The following is a 15040-nucleotide window of genomic DNA, read 5'->3' as shown; positions in this document are numbered from 1 at the left end:
CTATTGTCCGGTGCTGTACCTGAAAAGCAGACGTTTCCAGTGTGAGCAGTGTGAGATTATAAAATAGCCTTCTTTGTCCTGGTTGTCAAACCGCCACACTAAACAAACATGGACATCAACAGGTCAGAGAGAAAATAATTCCTTGCTTTTTTTAAATTCATTTTATTGACAGTCTAAATCATTTGCTGCTCTCAGAAACAGTGTCTGCTGGATGGTTGCGATATATTAGTATTGCCTTGTACATTTTGATAAGCTAATTTGCTTGAATATTCATTCAGTAACAACCAAAATGTAGGTCGGTGATTTTATGGGGAAAAAAACCCATCTTTAAATATTTACATTTCACATATTATAACAATGTTTGCATCAAAGGAAATATCAACCCAAGGTTCAGAGGTCGTTGTTGCAATACAGTCTTCTATAATATTACCTCCACTGTTTGGTTCTCCACTGCGCCAATCCAGATACGTCAGTGGCTCATCATTCAAATCTACCCAAACACCCTCCGTTTTCCTGTCTGTTGCTCCCAGGAAACCATAAGAAGCACCAACAATGAATTTGGAAAGAGCTTGGTTCTCCACATCATTCCTTGGTATGGCCATTGTCACACCAAAGTTGTTGCAGAACTTCAAACCTTCTGGAAGACCCTGAAGCTTGCAGCATGAAATAAATAATGTCATACTATCTGTGAGTGATACCGACCGATTTTCTTGTTGAATGTGAATATAAACATGAAACATACTGAGTGTACAAAACATTAGGAACCACTGCTCTTTCCATGACATAGAATGACCAGGTGAATCCAGGTGAAAGCTATGATCCCTTATTGATGTATCTGCTAAATCTACTTCAATCAGTGTAGATGAAGGGGAGGTGACAGGTTAAAGAATAATTTGAGATCATTGAGAAATGGATTGTGTATGTGTGCCATTCAGAGGGTGAATGGGCAAGACAAACAATTTAAGCGCCTTTGAACGGAGTATGGTAGTAGGTGCCAGGTGCACTGGTTTGAGTGTGTCAAGAACTGCAATGCTGCTGGGTTTTTCACACTCAACAGTTTCCTGTGTGTATCAAGAATAGTCCACCACCCAAAGGACATCCAGCCAACTTGACACAACTGTGGGAGGAATTGGAGTCAACATGGTCCAGCATCCCTGTGGAACGCTTTCAACACCTTGTGGAGTCCATGCCCCGATGAATTGAGGCTGTCCTGAGGGCAAAAGGGGGTCCAACTCAATATTTGGAAGGTATTCCTAATATTTTGTACACACAATGTATGTATATTTTGAAATACATTTTCAATTTCTATATTTTTTGGAACATTATTTTTCAAAAGAGAAAGTCTTACCTTTCTCAAGATTAGCCTGTCTGGCTTTGAGCTGTTGGATCTCAGCGAGTAAATGGCTGATCACACTGTTTCCCCCTGCATCTGAAAGAACATGATACATTTCTCTATCACTGTCTATGTTCTGGATTGCATCTCAACAGGTACTATCCCAACAGGTTAAGGACTGTTGCTTACCTCCTGGCTCCCCTCTCTCCCCTTTAGGTCCAGCTGGCCCCACATCACCAGGGGGTCCCTGAGCCCCTATTCCTCCTATAAGAACATAAAGAAAAATAAATGTTAATCTTGTACAGATCATTCCTCAAATGTGTGTTTTTTCTTCTTTTTTTTGTATTGGGAACTGTGCCATGCCTTGATGCTAGTTAACCAGTTCTTTAATGCACGCATGACTGTAAGTCGCTTTGGATAAAAGCGTCTGCTAAATGGCATATTATTATTATAAAAAAAAATGTTTTTCCTTTCTCTCCCTTGGGTCCTGTGACTCCTTCATGCCCGTCCTGCCCATCTCTCCCAGGCAGGCCGTTATGACCAGGTGTGCCAGGGACACCGGGATAAGCTTGGCAGCTCGGGCTGGAAGTGGGAGGGGGAGGGGTTTGCTTTTGGGGTTCACCTGGCAGGTAGAGAGTCAACTGTGAGGTCAGCAGAATGCTGAGAAATAACCGGGGCAGCGCTATCTAGTGGTATCTGTGAGGAGAACAGGCTCAGAGTCATTGGGATTGCATGGTGGAGGTAACATCAACCCAACCTTTTGCCTGCAAAAAGGCTATTTGGACTCTCCTGGTGCAAAACAATATTTAATTTCAGAAGTGGTTAAAATTAGGTTGCGGTTAGGGTTAGTTTCAGGGTTAAGTTATTGCAGGTCAGGAATGTCATTATAGCCATTCCCTCTTGCCTGCAAAAATGTGGCCTGGGCCATAGCTACAGGAAGTAGATGTATTTATTAATAAAAAATTAAAACAAATGTGACACTTTTTTTCTCTCACAAAAGTAGTGCACTGGGCCTTTACTAGTTCAGTATTAGTGGACAGATGATAGCCTTTTTTATGAAAATTGGACAAATGCTGGAACTGTTCTAGCCATGACCCTTCTGCAGCTGACACATAAAAAAATTATAATAATAGGTCTGGAAGAAAACGAACAAATGTAGATATTTTTGTGCAGCATTTCCCAAACTCGGTCCTCGGGACCCCAAGGGGTGCACATTTCGGTTTTTGCCCGAGCATGACACAGCTGATTCAAATAATCAACTAATCATACAATTTTTATTGTTTGAATCAGCTCTGTAGTGTTAGGGCAAAAACCAAAACGTGCACCCTTTGGTGTCCCGAGGACTGAGTTTGGGAAACGTTGCAAAAGAAAAATCTAAAATGTGTTAGTTTTCTTCTACACCTAAATGTTTTACTTCTGATGTGATTTAAGCATTGACATGGACTCAGAACATTCAATATAGTTTTTTCTCTATGAACAACTGTAATTTTGAGAGTGAAAAACTAAACAAACATCTAAAACCATGAAAAACAAAAATGAGTTGTTTTTAGAGTTGTTTATTAACCATTATTTTACCAGGTATATTGACAGAAAACAGCGCACTACTTTCTTTTGAACACTAAGGACCCAGGGAAGAGTTACAGGGGAGAGGAGAAGAGAAGAATGTGCCTATTCGAAAGCTAGAAAAAAATTAATAGCTTGCGACATGTTTCATTTTTAAAAAGTAACTCTCATTCTAGAAAGGTTTGGCGACCCCTGCCTTACATTGATGCCTTTTTGCAAATTCAATCAGTTTTCCTAGTTGATTCAACGTCATCACAGATTTTTTGGGGGATTACATTATGTGGGATCCATGTGTGTAGGATCCATGTAGATCAACATCAACCTCTAGCTCATTGGATCCATATAAAACACAGTTCAGACGTCGAATTTAAGGCGAATCGAACTGGATATAAATTAAGAGGGGGCTGGCACGGTTGAGAGCTTTTCTTGACATATTGATTGGTTTCATACAACCGCTCTCAACAGTGCATATTTCTTTGTTGGTTTTGGGTCGAATTCAGGCATAACAGCGTCCTCTTCTGTGTTAAAGAAACCACCAAATTTATTGCACTAAAAAGGCAAAGAAAGACAATTCACACACATGTGCAGCGCAGAAGTTAATGTTTAAAACAGTGAATACGATTGGTTTAATGTGTCTCAGTTAACTTAATGTGTCTTCGGATTTCATAACTCCCTTTTACTAAAGGAATCATCCCTAAAATAAACCATGAGATATGTTAGCGATAGCGATATTATTACTGTGCGACGTAGTCGTTCTATTTCCTCCCGAGATTGCAAACCAATTCTTATGTTGATGTAGTGCCCATTGGTTATGAATGTTTCAACCACTGTGTTGAGAAGTCTTGTTTTTACCGTTAGCTGGTTTCAGAGAGCACACAAAACTGCTTTTGCGCGCTGCATGAAACAGAGGCTTGCTTTGCCATTTCTTACGGTGGTGCTTGTTTACTAAAGTTACAGTAGATCAAAGCTGAATCAAAGTCTGCATCATGTTTTATTAGTATTCTACATAACAGAACAGAACCGAAACGAATAGCATAGTATAATGTTACTCTTAGACCAAAAACACCACCTCATTATAGGACAGGGGTGTCCGAGGTAATTTTGCCCCGGGGCGCATTCGGCTTCAACGAGGTCCAGAGGGCTGCACTGAAAATTGGTTATATTTCCTTGCATTCAAAATCTGCATTCAACCTCTATCCATAGTTTGGGGAATTTCCGATGCTCCCTGACTGTCTAGAAACGGTATGAATATAGGTCCATTATCATTTCTACACAGATTCGATTTGGTTTGAGTAATTTGAAAGTACATTGATTTCGTTATTTTTTACTCAAATCTAATGTATTTGTCACAAGCTTCAGAAACAACAGGTGTAGACTAACAGTAAAATGCTTACTTACAGCCCTTCCCAACAATGCAGAGAGAAAGAAAATAGAGAAACAATAGAAAAGTAATAACAAGTAATAATAAATACACAATAAGTGAAGATAACTTGGCTATATACACGGGGCACCAGCACCGAGTTGATGTGCAGGGAGGGGTACGAGGTAACTGAGGTAGACTCAAACCATGGATCCGGCCCGTGCGTCGTATGTTTGATACCCGTTTTAGGACGAGTATCTGAGTGGTCACATTTTTTGTTGTTGTAATGCGGCCAAAACTCAACAGCGTGCGCGCCACGGGGCCACTAGGCAAAATGCGTGCTTTGATTTAAACAAAATACAGACAGTAGGCCCATGCTATTTGTTACCATCATCTGCTCTAATTCAGGAAGCCATACAGTGAGGTCCAAAAGTATTGGGACAGTGACACATTATTTTGTTGTTCTGGCTCTGTACTCAAGCATTTTGGATTTAAAATGATACGATCAGTAGTGGTGCTGGGTAAAATGCCCGGGGAAGGCAGAAAAAAAGCCAAATTACAACCTATGTGTTGTGATAATTGCGTTGTTTGCTCTATAACCTGTTTGCTCATATAACTTGCGACCATGATATATACAGTAGGCCTAAAGGCCGAGACAATAAGAAGACACAGTGGCAGAATAAATTCAACCACACTTTTGTTTAATCACAAAACCAGAGAGCAACCTCTGTCTGGTGAAGTCCACAAAGAATATTACATGTAACAAACAGTTACATGCCATACAGCATTGTCAAGCAAGTTAATGTTTCCGAAATGTTGAACTACTTAACAACTATTCATTTAGAACCACAGAGTGTTACCTCAAGTCACAAATAAAACAGGAGCTGCCTCCAATATTCCAGAACCATTTAAACATCAATATCATCAAATCACCTATGCCTAGTCTAATACAGTGACAACTAAAAGATACCAAAAACATATTAGTCCAATCAATGTAAGCTACAGTGAGGGAAAAAAGTATTTGATCCCCTGCTGATTTTGTACATTTGCCCACTGACAAAGAAATGATCAGTCTATAATTTTAATGGTAGGTTTATTTGAACAGTGAGAGACAGATTAACAACAAAACAATCCAGAAAAATGCATGTGAAAAATGTTATAAATTGATTTGCATTTTAATGAGGGAAATAAGTATTTGACCCCTCTGCAAAACATGACTTAGTACTTGGTGGCAAAACCCTTGTTGGCAATCACAGAGGTCAGACGTTTCTTGTAGTTGGCCACCAGGTTTGCACACATCTCAGGAGGGGTTTTGTCCCACTCCTCTTTGCAGATCTTCTCCAAGTCATTAAGGTTTCAAGGCTGACGTTTGGCAACTCGAACTTTCAGCTCCCTCCACAGATTTTCTATGGGATTAAGGTCTGGAGACTGGCTAGGCCACTCCAGGACCTTAATGTGCTTCTTCTTGAGCCACTCCTTTGTTGCCTTGGCCGTGTGTTTTGGGTCATTGTCATGCTGGAATACCCATCCACGACCCATTTTCAATGCCCTGGCTGAGGGAAGGAGGTTCTCACCCAAGATTTGACGGTACATGGCCCCGTTTATCGTCCCTTTGATGCGGTGAAGTTGTCCTGTCCCCTTAGCAGAAAAACACCCCCAAAGCATAATGTATCCACCTCCATGTTTGACATTGGGGATGGTGTTCTTGGGGTCATAGGCAGCATTCCTCCTCCTCCAAACACGGCGAGTTGAGTTGATGCCAAAGAGCTCGATTTTGGTCTCATCTGACCACAACACTTTCACCCAGTTCTCCTCTGAATCATTCAGATGTTCATTGGCAAACTTCAGACGGGCCTGTATATGTGCTTTCTTGAGCTGGGGGACCTTGCGGGCGCTGCAGGATCTCAGTCCTTCACGGCTTAGTGTGTTACCAATTGTTTTCTTGGTGACTATGGTCCCAGCTGCCTTGAGATCATTGACAAGATCCTCCCGTGTAGTTCTGGGCTGATTGCTCACCGTTCTCATGATCATTGCAACTCCACGAGGTGAGATCTTGCATGGAGCCCCAGACCGAGGGAGATTGACAGTTATTTTGTGTTTCTTCCATTTGCAAATAATCGCACCAACTGTTGTCACCTTCTCACCAAGCTGTTGGCGATGGTCTTGTAGCCCATTCCAGCCTTGTGTAGGTCTACAATCTTGACCCTGGACATCCTTGGAGAGCTCTTTGGTCTTGGCCATGATGGAGGGTTTGGAATCTGATTGATTGATTGCTTCTGTGGAGAGGTGTCTTTTATACAGGTGTCTTTTATACAGGTAACAAGCTGAGATTAGGAGCACTCCCTTTAAGAGTGTGCTCCTAATCTCAGCTCGTTACCTGTATAAAAGACACCTGGGATCCAGAAATCTTTCTGATTGAGAGGGGGTCAAATACTTATTTCCCTCATTCAAATGCAAATCAATTTTTTAACATTTTTCACATGCGTTTCTCTGGATTTTGTTGTTGTTATTCTGTCTCTCACTGTTCAAATAAACCTACCATTAAAATTATAGACTGATCATTTCTTTGTCAGTGGGCAAACTTACAAAATCAGCAGGGGATCAAATACTTTTTTCCCTCACTGTAAATATGATGTGACTGTCCATGGTTCTGATTTCTGTGTGTGTGTGTGTGTGTGTGTGTGTGCGTGCGTGCAAGTAGAAAAACCATGTTGACTCACCCTACTTGTAGAGACACACCAATGCCATCCTTCTCTCTTTAATGTTGATGAAACGGTCTATCACTCTGTCATACAGTACACACTTTTATTTTTTGTTGTACTAGGCTACCTGGCTAAAATGCTTGCTCTCTAGTCTAACTTCATTTAAAGGGCAACAATGCGCCAGGCCAGCTAGTTAACATTAGACTACTACATCTAGCAACATGTTGAACTTCCATTCTCTCAGGCCAGGGGCACAATGTATGAATTGATGATTGGATCAGAATCGCCCTTACAATCATTGGCCATTACGGAGAATTAAGTAAAACCACAAGTCCAAATCCCTATCTCCATCCATGGTCAATTTAGGAAAGGGCAAATTTTAGCTAGCTGGCTAGCTAGCCACTGGAGGACAACAACACAAGGAGATGCAACAATTCAAGTTATTTTTTGTTTGTGACATTTTGCTCTAGATGTGATGTAATTGTAGTGAAGCCAAATCCAAATGGGCTTCTCTTGACACTTTTTTTTGGTGAACCAGGACCATTCACAGTTGAGCTCACTCAGTTTAGCTCAACGCTGATTGGCTATTATTGTATACTTTTTTAATCAAGGGAGGACAAATGCTCGCTGGCTTCCCTTGAATTCAATGCTACAGGCGGCAACAATGTCATATTCGTTTGGACCAGACAGTATCAGATAGATGGCCTACACATAGAGAGACAGAGGGGCATTATTTCCCTTGATGGTATACTTTCTCTGATGAAATACATTCAGCCCCTTACGAATTGAAGGAAATGTATGAAACAAAGAGAGACAAAATATATATACAGTACCAGTCAAAAGGCCAGGGGCACAATGTTTGGACATACCCACTCATTCCAGGGTTTTTCTTTATTTCTACTATTTTCTACATTGTAGAATAATAGTGAAGACATCAAAACTATGAAATAACACATATGGAATCATGTTGTAACCAAAAAAGTGTTAAACAAATCAAAATAGATTTTATATTTGAGATTCTTAAAATAGCCACCCTTTGCCTTGATGACAGCTTTGCACACTCTTGGCATTCTCTCAAACAGCTTGAACAATGTATGTGCCTTCTTAAAAGTTAATTTGTGGAATTTCTTTCCTTCTTAATGTCTTTGAGCCAATCAGTTGTGTTGTGGCAAGGTGTGTGTGTATGTGTGTGTGTGTGTGTGTGGGGGGGGGTATACAGAACATAACCCTATTTGGTAAAAAACCAAGTCCATATTATGGCAAGAACAGCTCAAATAAGCAAAGAGAAATGACAGTCCATCATTACTTTAAGACATTATGTTTTTTGTGACTGCACTTGAAGAAACGTTCAAAGTTCTTGAAATGTTCCTTATTTAGTGACATTCAAGCGCTATGATGAAACTGGCTTTAATGAGGACCGCCACAAGAATGGAAGACTCAGAGTTACCTCTGCTGCAGAGGATAAGTTCATTAGAGTTACCAGCCTCAGAAATTGCAGCCAAATAAATGCTTCACAGAGTTCAAGTAACAGCCACATCTCAATATCAACTGTTCAGATGGGACTGTGTAAATCAGGCCTTCACGGTCAAATTGCTGCAAAAAAAAAAACACGACTAAAGGACACCAATAAGAAGAAGAGACCTGCTTGGGCCAAGAAACCCGAGCAATGGACATTAGACCGGTGGAAATTTGTCTTTGGTCTGGAGTCCAAATTTGATTTTTTTTTGGTTCCAAACACTGTGTCTTTGTGAGATGCGGTGTGGGTAAACGGATGATCTCCGCATGTTTATTTCCCACCGTATAGCATAGAGGAGGAGGTGTTATGGTGTGGGGGTGCTTTGCTGGTGACACTGTCCGTTATTCAAGGCACATTTAACCAGCATGGCTACCACAGCATTCTGCAGCGATACGCCATCCCATTTGGTTTGGGCTTAGTGGGACTATCATTTGTTTTTCAACAGGACAATGACCCAACACACCTCCAGGCTGTGTAAGGGCTATTTTACCAAGAAGGAGAGTGATGGAGTGCTGCATCAGATGACCTGGCTTCCACAATCCCCCGACCTCAGCTAACAAGTGCTCAGCATATGTGGGAACTCCTCCAAGACTGTTGGAAAAGCATTCCAGGTGAAGCTGGTTGACAGAACGCCAAGAGTGTGCAAAGCTGTCATCAAGGCAAAGGGTGGCTATTTGAAGAACCTCAAATATAAAATGTTTGGATTTGTTTAACACTTTTTGTTTACTACATGATTCCATGTGTTATTTCATAGTTTTGATGTCTTCACTATTATTCTACAATGTAAAAAATAGTAAAATAAAGAAAAACCCTTGAATGAGTAGGTGTGTCCAAACTTTTGACTGGTAGTGTGTATATATATATATATTTGGGAAGCCTGGCTACCCTTGGCATCCATGAATACACACTACTGGATACAATGACTGTAGTGTTAACGTGCAGCCTATCAGCTTTAATTTGAAGGTATTTTCATCCATATCGTTTGAACTGTTTAGAAATTACAGCACTTTTTGTACAACATTTTAGGGGACCAAAAGTATTGGGACAAATTCACTTATATGTGTATTAAAGTAGTCAAAAGTTTAGTAGTTGGTCCCATATTCCTAGCACACAATGATTACATCAAGCTTGTGACTCTACAAACGTGTTGGATGCATTTTCTGTTTTTTTTGTTATGTTTCATATTATTTTGTGCCCAATAGAAATTAATGGTAAATAACGGTAAGGTATAAATTGCTAACCTCCCCTCTTATTGTAATGGTGAGAGGTTAACATGTCTTGGGGGTATGATATGTGTGCATACATAATTCAAGAAGATCTAAATGCATATTCCCATGAAACTGATGGAGACCAAATTATTGGCATGCAGATACAGTTTGGACGTTTCACCTGTAAAACAAGAATAATGATTAATCATGATTGATAGATGCCCTTTTTTCAAACTAGGTATGCCTAATTTGGAGTTTAAGTGTATTAAAAAACGAAAACATTTATTGAGACTAAAATGATTTTCAATATGCTACATCTGTCAGTACAAATATTGATTGAGAAATAATGACTTCATTAAAAAAAAGAAATGCTCACCGGTACCGGAAAGAATTTTAAGCTACACCATTGCAGGTATGGCTAAAGTTCCATATCACCTATCAGAGGCTGGAGCTACTACGTAGCCATTTTGCCTATACATATTCTTTTTAGATCTATGAAATGCCTAGAATGTAGGGGTTAGGGGTTGCTGCTGGACGGGGCCAGAGTTATGGAGAAACCACTCTGCAAGCTTTGTGTCTGCACTTTAAAGTGACAATCAGTGGTTGAAACAATAACAAAGCTCTTGGTAAAAAGCTGAGGAATGGGGCTGGAGAAATGCTACCAAGCTCAAATGCATAGACAGAGCTTTGGATGCATGGACTGACCATCCATGATATCAAAATTATAGTTTAAAATATGTTTTGAGGCTCTAGTGTTTGTTTATATTTACTTTGTTTACAAACATTGTAGTAGTAAAACATGCTTATGTTTTGAGTTCTGATGGGGAACAACAGTTGAACTACGCTCATGAAGCATTTATACGTTCTATTCTCCAAGAATCAATGAGGACATATCATTCATTTATAAATCCAAAAATGGATGTAGCAACTGCAGATTGCCAGTTTAACATTTGTCAGCCACAGCTGAAATATCCCTCTATAATCAATAAGGCATGCTGCACCTGCAGCAGAAGCATTGTCCAATGATAAATACAAAACTTACTTACCTTTGTGGTAGTTCTCTATATGAAGCTGGATGAGCACACAGCACAATAGTTGCTGACACATTAAAGAAACTGAGCTCTGTTTGTGCCGATGTATAGTGTACACCAGTTTATAGCCTCTACAACTTTATAGTAGACTTGATACCTAATCATTACACAGATTAATAGTTGCTGTTACAGTAAATATATTGTTATCTGTGCCAATTTATAACTTCTGCAACTTCATGGTAGGGACTTGATACCTAGCTCTTTTATGTCAGGGGCATAATCTTCCTAACAATCAGTTTAACAAGCTAGGTAGTGGTCCCTTGTAATGGTTGATAAAACTGATTGTTGGGAAGATTATGCCCCTGTGACCTAGAAACCAAGGATCTTTGCTCTCTGAAATAAAATATCATATCATTATGGCCTTAACACAGTAATAGGAACCCAGCAGCCACTATGAGCTACACATTGCTCTCTGTAGATTATAGAACAATGACCCAGATGGTGCAGAATTATTATTTTCTGGTAAACATGAAGAGATGCTAATAACCAAAGACAAAAAAGCCACCCACTGGGCACAGACGTCCATTCAACATCTATTCAACGTCTATTCAACGTTGGTTCAATGTAATTCCACTGAAATGAAGTGGAAACAAAGTTGATTCAACTAGTGTGTGCCTGGTGGGAATCTAATCTTAATATATACACTGTTAAGGCCTATGTCGGTTTGTCAGATTAATCAAAAATCCTGCATCATAGTGTAGTGTACAGTATTACATACAAACTCACTTTTATGAGTCTGGAATGATTTGACAATATCTCTGATTTATTCCATCATATTTCGAGTTAAATTCCATATTTTATGTCACACATCTTTCATATAATAACTCTGGAATCATTTGACAATCTCTCGAATGTATTTATTTTCCATTGATCAGTTCCTCTAAAACATTACAGATCATTCCTCAGGAAAAGTTTGGACAGAGTGAAATTCCTTTTTTTATATCACACAACTTTCATAAACAAACTCTTATTGCGGAATAGTTATGAATTACCATAAAAGTAACGCTGAAAAAATTTGCATGTCAATCTTCTGATAAAATGTGTCATAATTTATTATTAGTACTACTAATTTGAACATTGAATTTTACCCATGGAAATGTGCTGAAATACAGTCTGTCTGCATCCCAAATGGCACCCTATTCCCAATATAGCGCACCACTTTTGCCCAGAGACGTATGGGTCCTGGTCAAAAGTAGTGCACTATATAGGGAATAGTGTGCCATTTGAAACACAGCCCATTTGTTTTTTATGGGATTTATCCTTATGTTCTAAAAAGCAGGAAGCCCCTGAATGTGCTGCGGTTTTGGAAGTCTGCAAATATGTGTGAATGAGCATGAAGAGTCATGTAGACATGGTCTCCCTGTTCTAGATGTAGTGTCCCTCCATTACCCGAGCTGTCAGAATTATCATGCTCTGAATGATGATCACACGCAGACAACATGCGCATATTATTCTTAAACAGACTTATACAGACGTTGTGCTGACTATAGGCAAATGATGAGAAGCTGAAGTAGTAGACTCCTTTCACTGGGGCATTGAAGACACCTGTGGAGGAATAGCAGGGAGAGATATGTACTATAATCTTATAAATGCATTGAAGACGCCCTTATCAGAGGAGAGATCAAAAGCAACTAAAGCAAGAAACATGCATTATACTGTACATCAATATGTTCAATAGAAATGACTACTTTGTTACTGAGCCTTTTAGATTGATCATTCACCCTTTTAACTTTGTGGGGAGTAGTGAACGAGTGGACACTTCAGGAGGAAGGAGAGATTATTGGGACCAAACCACTCTCATAGTTCTTCCATAGTATCTTCCAACTCTTTACCTGATGCAGGGTTGTAGGCATCGCCAACGTTTGTGAAGACATTGCTGAACGCCAAGTTGGTCTCTCTCTCAGAGGGCGGTATGTGGCCATCTCCTCCTAGTGCTGCCGAAAACGCAATCTTTGGTCTGTCTATGAGAAATAGTACAGATGTAGGATCTTAATTTGATCACCCTGTTGCAGGATAACTTTGTAGTGTATTTGAACACTGTAGTGTATTTGAGGATTAAAAAGACTTCTGAAGTTTGTAATTTCCACTTTGAAATTTCAGACTGGACTTTCCCTTATGAAAAATGTATCAACCCCTTCAAAAATCTCCATTCATAATAATCCACATGATAATTTACATTTTCTGTTGCTGCAGGATTATTTTCCAGCTGTAGCAAACTGGCTCAAATTAAGATCCTACATCTGTAAGAGTTAGAGCGGCAGCCAGGGTCAATGTGAATTTATCTCTTTGGGCCGATTTACCAGACACAGATTAAGCCTAGTCCTGGAATAAAAAGCATTCTCAATGGAATGCTTTCAAATCGACAGCGCTTTACAGTCCAAGACTAGGTTTATCTGTGTCTGGGAATCTATTTGGTTATTTAAAACTATGATGCAGAATGAACAATAGGGTATGTATATGGTCTCACACACTGTTTTCCGGTAGTTTCGGCTAAATCTATTTGTTAACCACATTGTAATTATTGGCTACTTAACATTATCTACCTTCATTCTGTCTCCTCAGTTCGTCAAGCAGGATATGTTGTTGCTCCACTCTGAACTCAGTGGCATTGGCTCTAAATGACAATACTTGAAGCTTCCTCTCCTGTACTGGAAGAGAAATTTGAACAAATATATGACCAAAAACAGACAAACTATTCTTTGTTGATCTTAGCGATGATGTCACTTCACACCATAGTTACTGGGGGATTAGTACCAATTCAGACAGAATACAAAATGTAAATCACCTTCATTCTCTCTCTTCATGCTCTTCATCAGGCTCTCACTAGTGCTCAGCTTGGTCTCCATGGCTCTGAGCTCGGCTGCTTGAACTATTAAACACAAAAAAGGTCTTAAGTGAGTTACATTAGGCAGGACTGAAGACAGAAAAAAAGGAAATTCACATGAGCACCACAAGGCCTATAAGTTCACCCATGCTCTACCAAGGTTTTCCAGCACACAGTTTTGACCTACTACTGGTAGCTATGTTGGCCTACTGTACTTCAAACAACATGTAGGCAGGTTGATGCTATGTTGGCCTACTGTATTTCAAACAACATGTAGGCAGGTTGATTAGGATTCAAACCTTGTGAAACAGCCCAACTCATAATCTTAGTTGTTAGTCTGTTATTTCTTATTCTGAAGATTTTAATAGATTAACCAAAAAAGTAAGTTATTTGATTTAGATTACCTTCAGTCTCTCTCTGTAGAAGAGTAACAGTAGCCTTCATGTTACTCAGTTCTTCCACTTGGTTCTCTGCGGTGGTCAGTCTGGCCTCCATGGCTCCCAGATGCCTAAGAAGGTTACACATTTCCGGCTGGCAGCTACCATTTGTCTCGGCTAGGGATGGTGCTTGGTTCTGTTTGAGAAGAACTTCACTTTCTATGTCCTGTCCCTGTTCAGGCTGAATCTGTACCATGATGTCATTCAGGTTGTCTTCTCCAGCATCTTCACTGAGAGTCCCAGACAGACACAGCAGCACCAGGGTCAGAGTCAGTCCCCCCATTCTACAGATGGATAGCCTATACTTCAACTTGTAGTGTACTGGAAGTTGTGTGAAGATTTAGCTTGTGCAGTCCTCTTTAGTTCAATGTGTGCAGTCATTTTATGATAGCGTCAGGGTAAAACATTAGCCAAAAAAATAGACAAATAAGGAAATTGTATTATATAGTTCTGTGAGATAAAATGATTCTTACCAGGAAATGGAAACATGTTTACAATTCACATATTAAAGGTGAATTTAAGGTGACCTCAATCCTGAACGTTTACCGGCATCATTTAGAGTTTATGGTCTGTTACCTGGGAACCCAGAAACAAACCTTGCGTGTGCTGGCCAGCTACTTGATTTACATGTCAGTCTGTCACGAGACTGTAATGACATGTGTACTCTTTTCAACTGCTTGTCATGATTATATTGACTGTCTTGCTCATATGTTTTACTATGTTGATGTCTTTGTGTATTATTTTGCCAGTGAATAGCTCCTGAAAACTATACAAAACAACGCATTGTCATGTTTGTCTCTCAAATACAATTTAATTTATCTGGTTTTAATTGATCTGTGGTACGTAATCTGTCCCCTAGAACAAGTTTGTGAACTGTACATTATGTCCAGATCATAGGTGACCACAGGAGGTCACTGTTCCATTGGAGAAAGGTGGCTGTGGCTGTGTGTGAGAAATGGGGCAAATCAGTAGACCTACGTAACATTGTTGCAATTATATTCCCATT

The 15040-nt window shown here is 39.8% G+C and overlaps 1 protein-coding gene across 1 annotated transcript; it reads right to left on the bottom strand.

Annotated features, from left to right (window-relative positions):
• On the bottom strand, nucleotides 1–14318 carry LOC121556257 (collectin-12-like). The gene is made up of 10 exons (XM_045211789.1): nucleotides 14002–14318; nucleotides 13559–13642; nucleotides 13317–13421; nucleotides 12248–12318; nucleotides 10729–10753; nucleotides 1796–1955; nucleotides 1523–1596; nucleotides 1349–1429; nucleotides 413–634; nucleotides 1–98 (listed from the first exon to the last, which is right to left on the bottom strand). The coding sequence occupies exons 1-10, from the start codon at nucleotides 14315–14317 to the stop codon at nucleotides 1–3; spliced, it is 1236 nt and encodes a 411-aa protein (XP_045067724.1). The 5' UTR covers nucleotide 14318.
• Nucleotides 14319–15040: the final 722 nt, after the last annotated feature.

Source organism: Coregonus clupeaformis, chromosome 39 (assembly GCF_020615455.1).
Source record: "Coregonus clupeaformis isolate EN_2021a chromosome 39, ASM2061545v1, whole genome shotgun sequence".
In the NCBI taxonomy this organism is placed as follows: Eukaryota; Metazoa; Chordata; class Actinopteri; order Salmoniformes; family Salmonidae; genus Coregonus; species Coregonus clupeaformis.
This window is presented reverse-complemented; position numbering and strand designations above follow the sequence as displayed.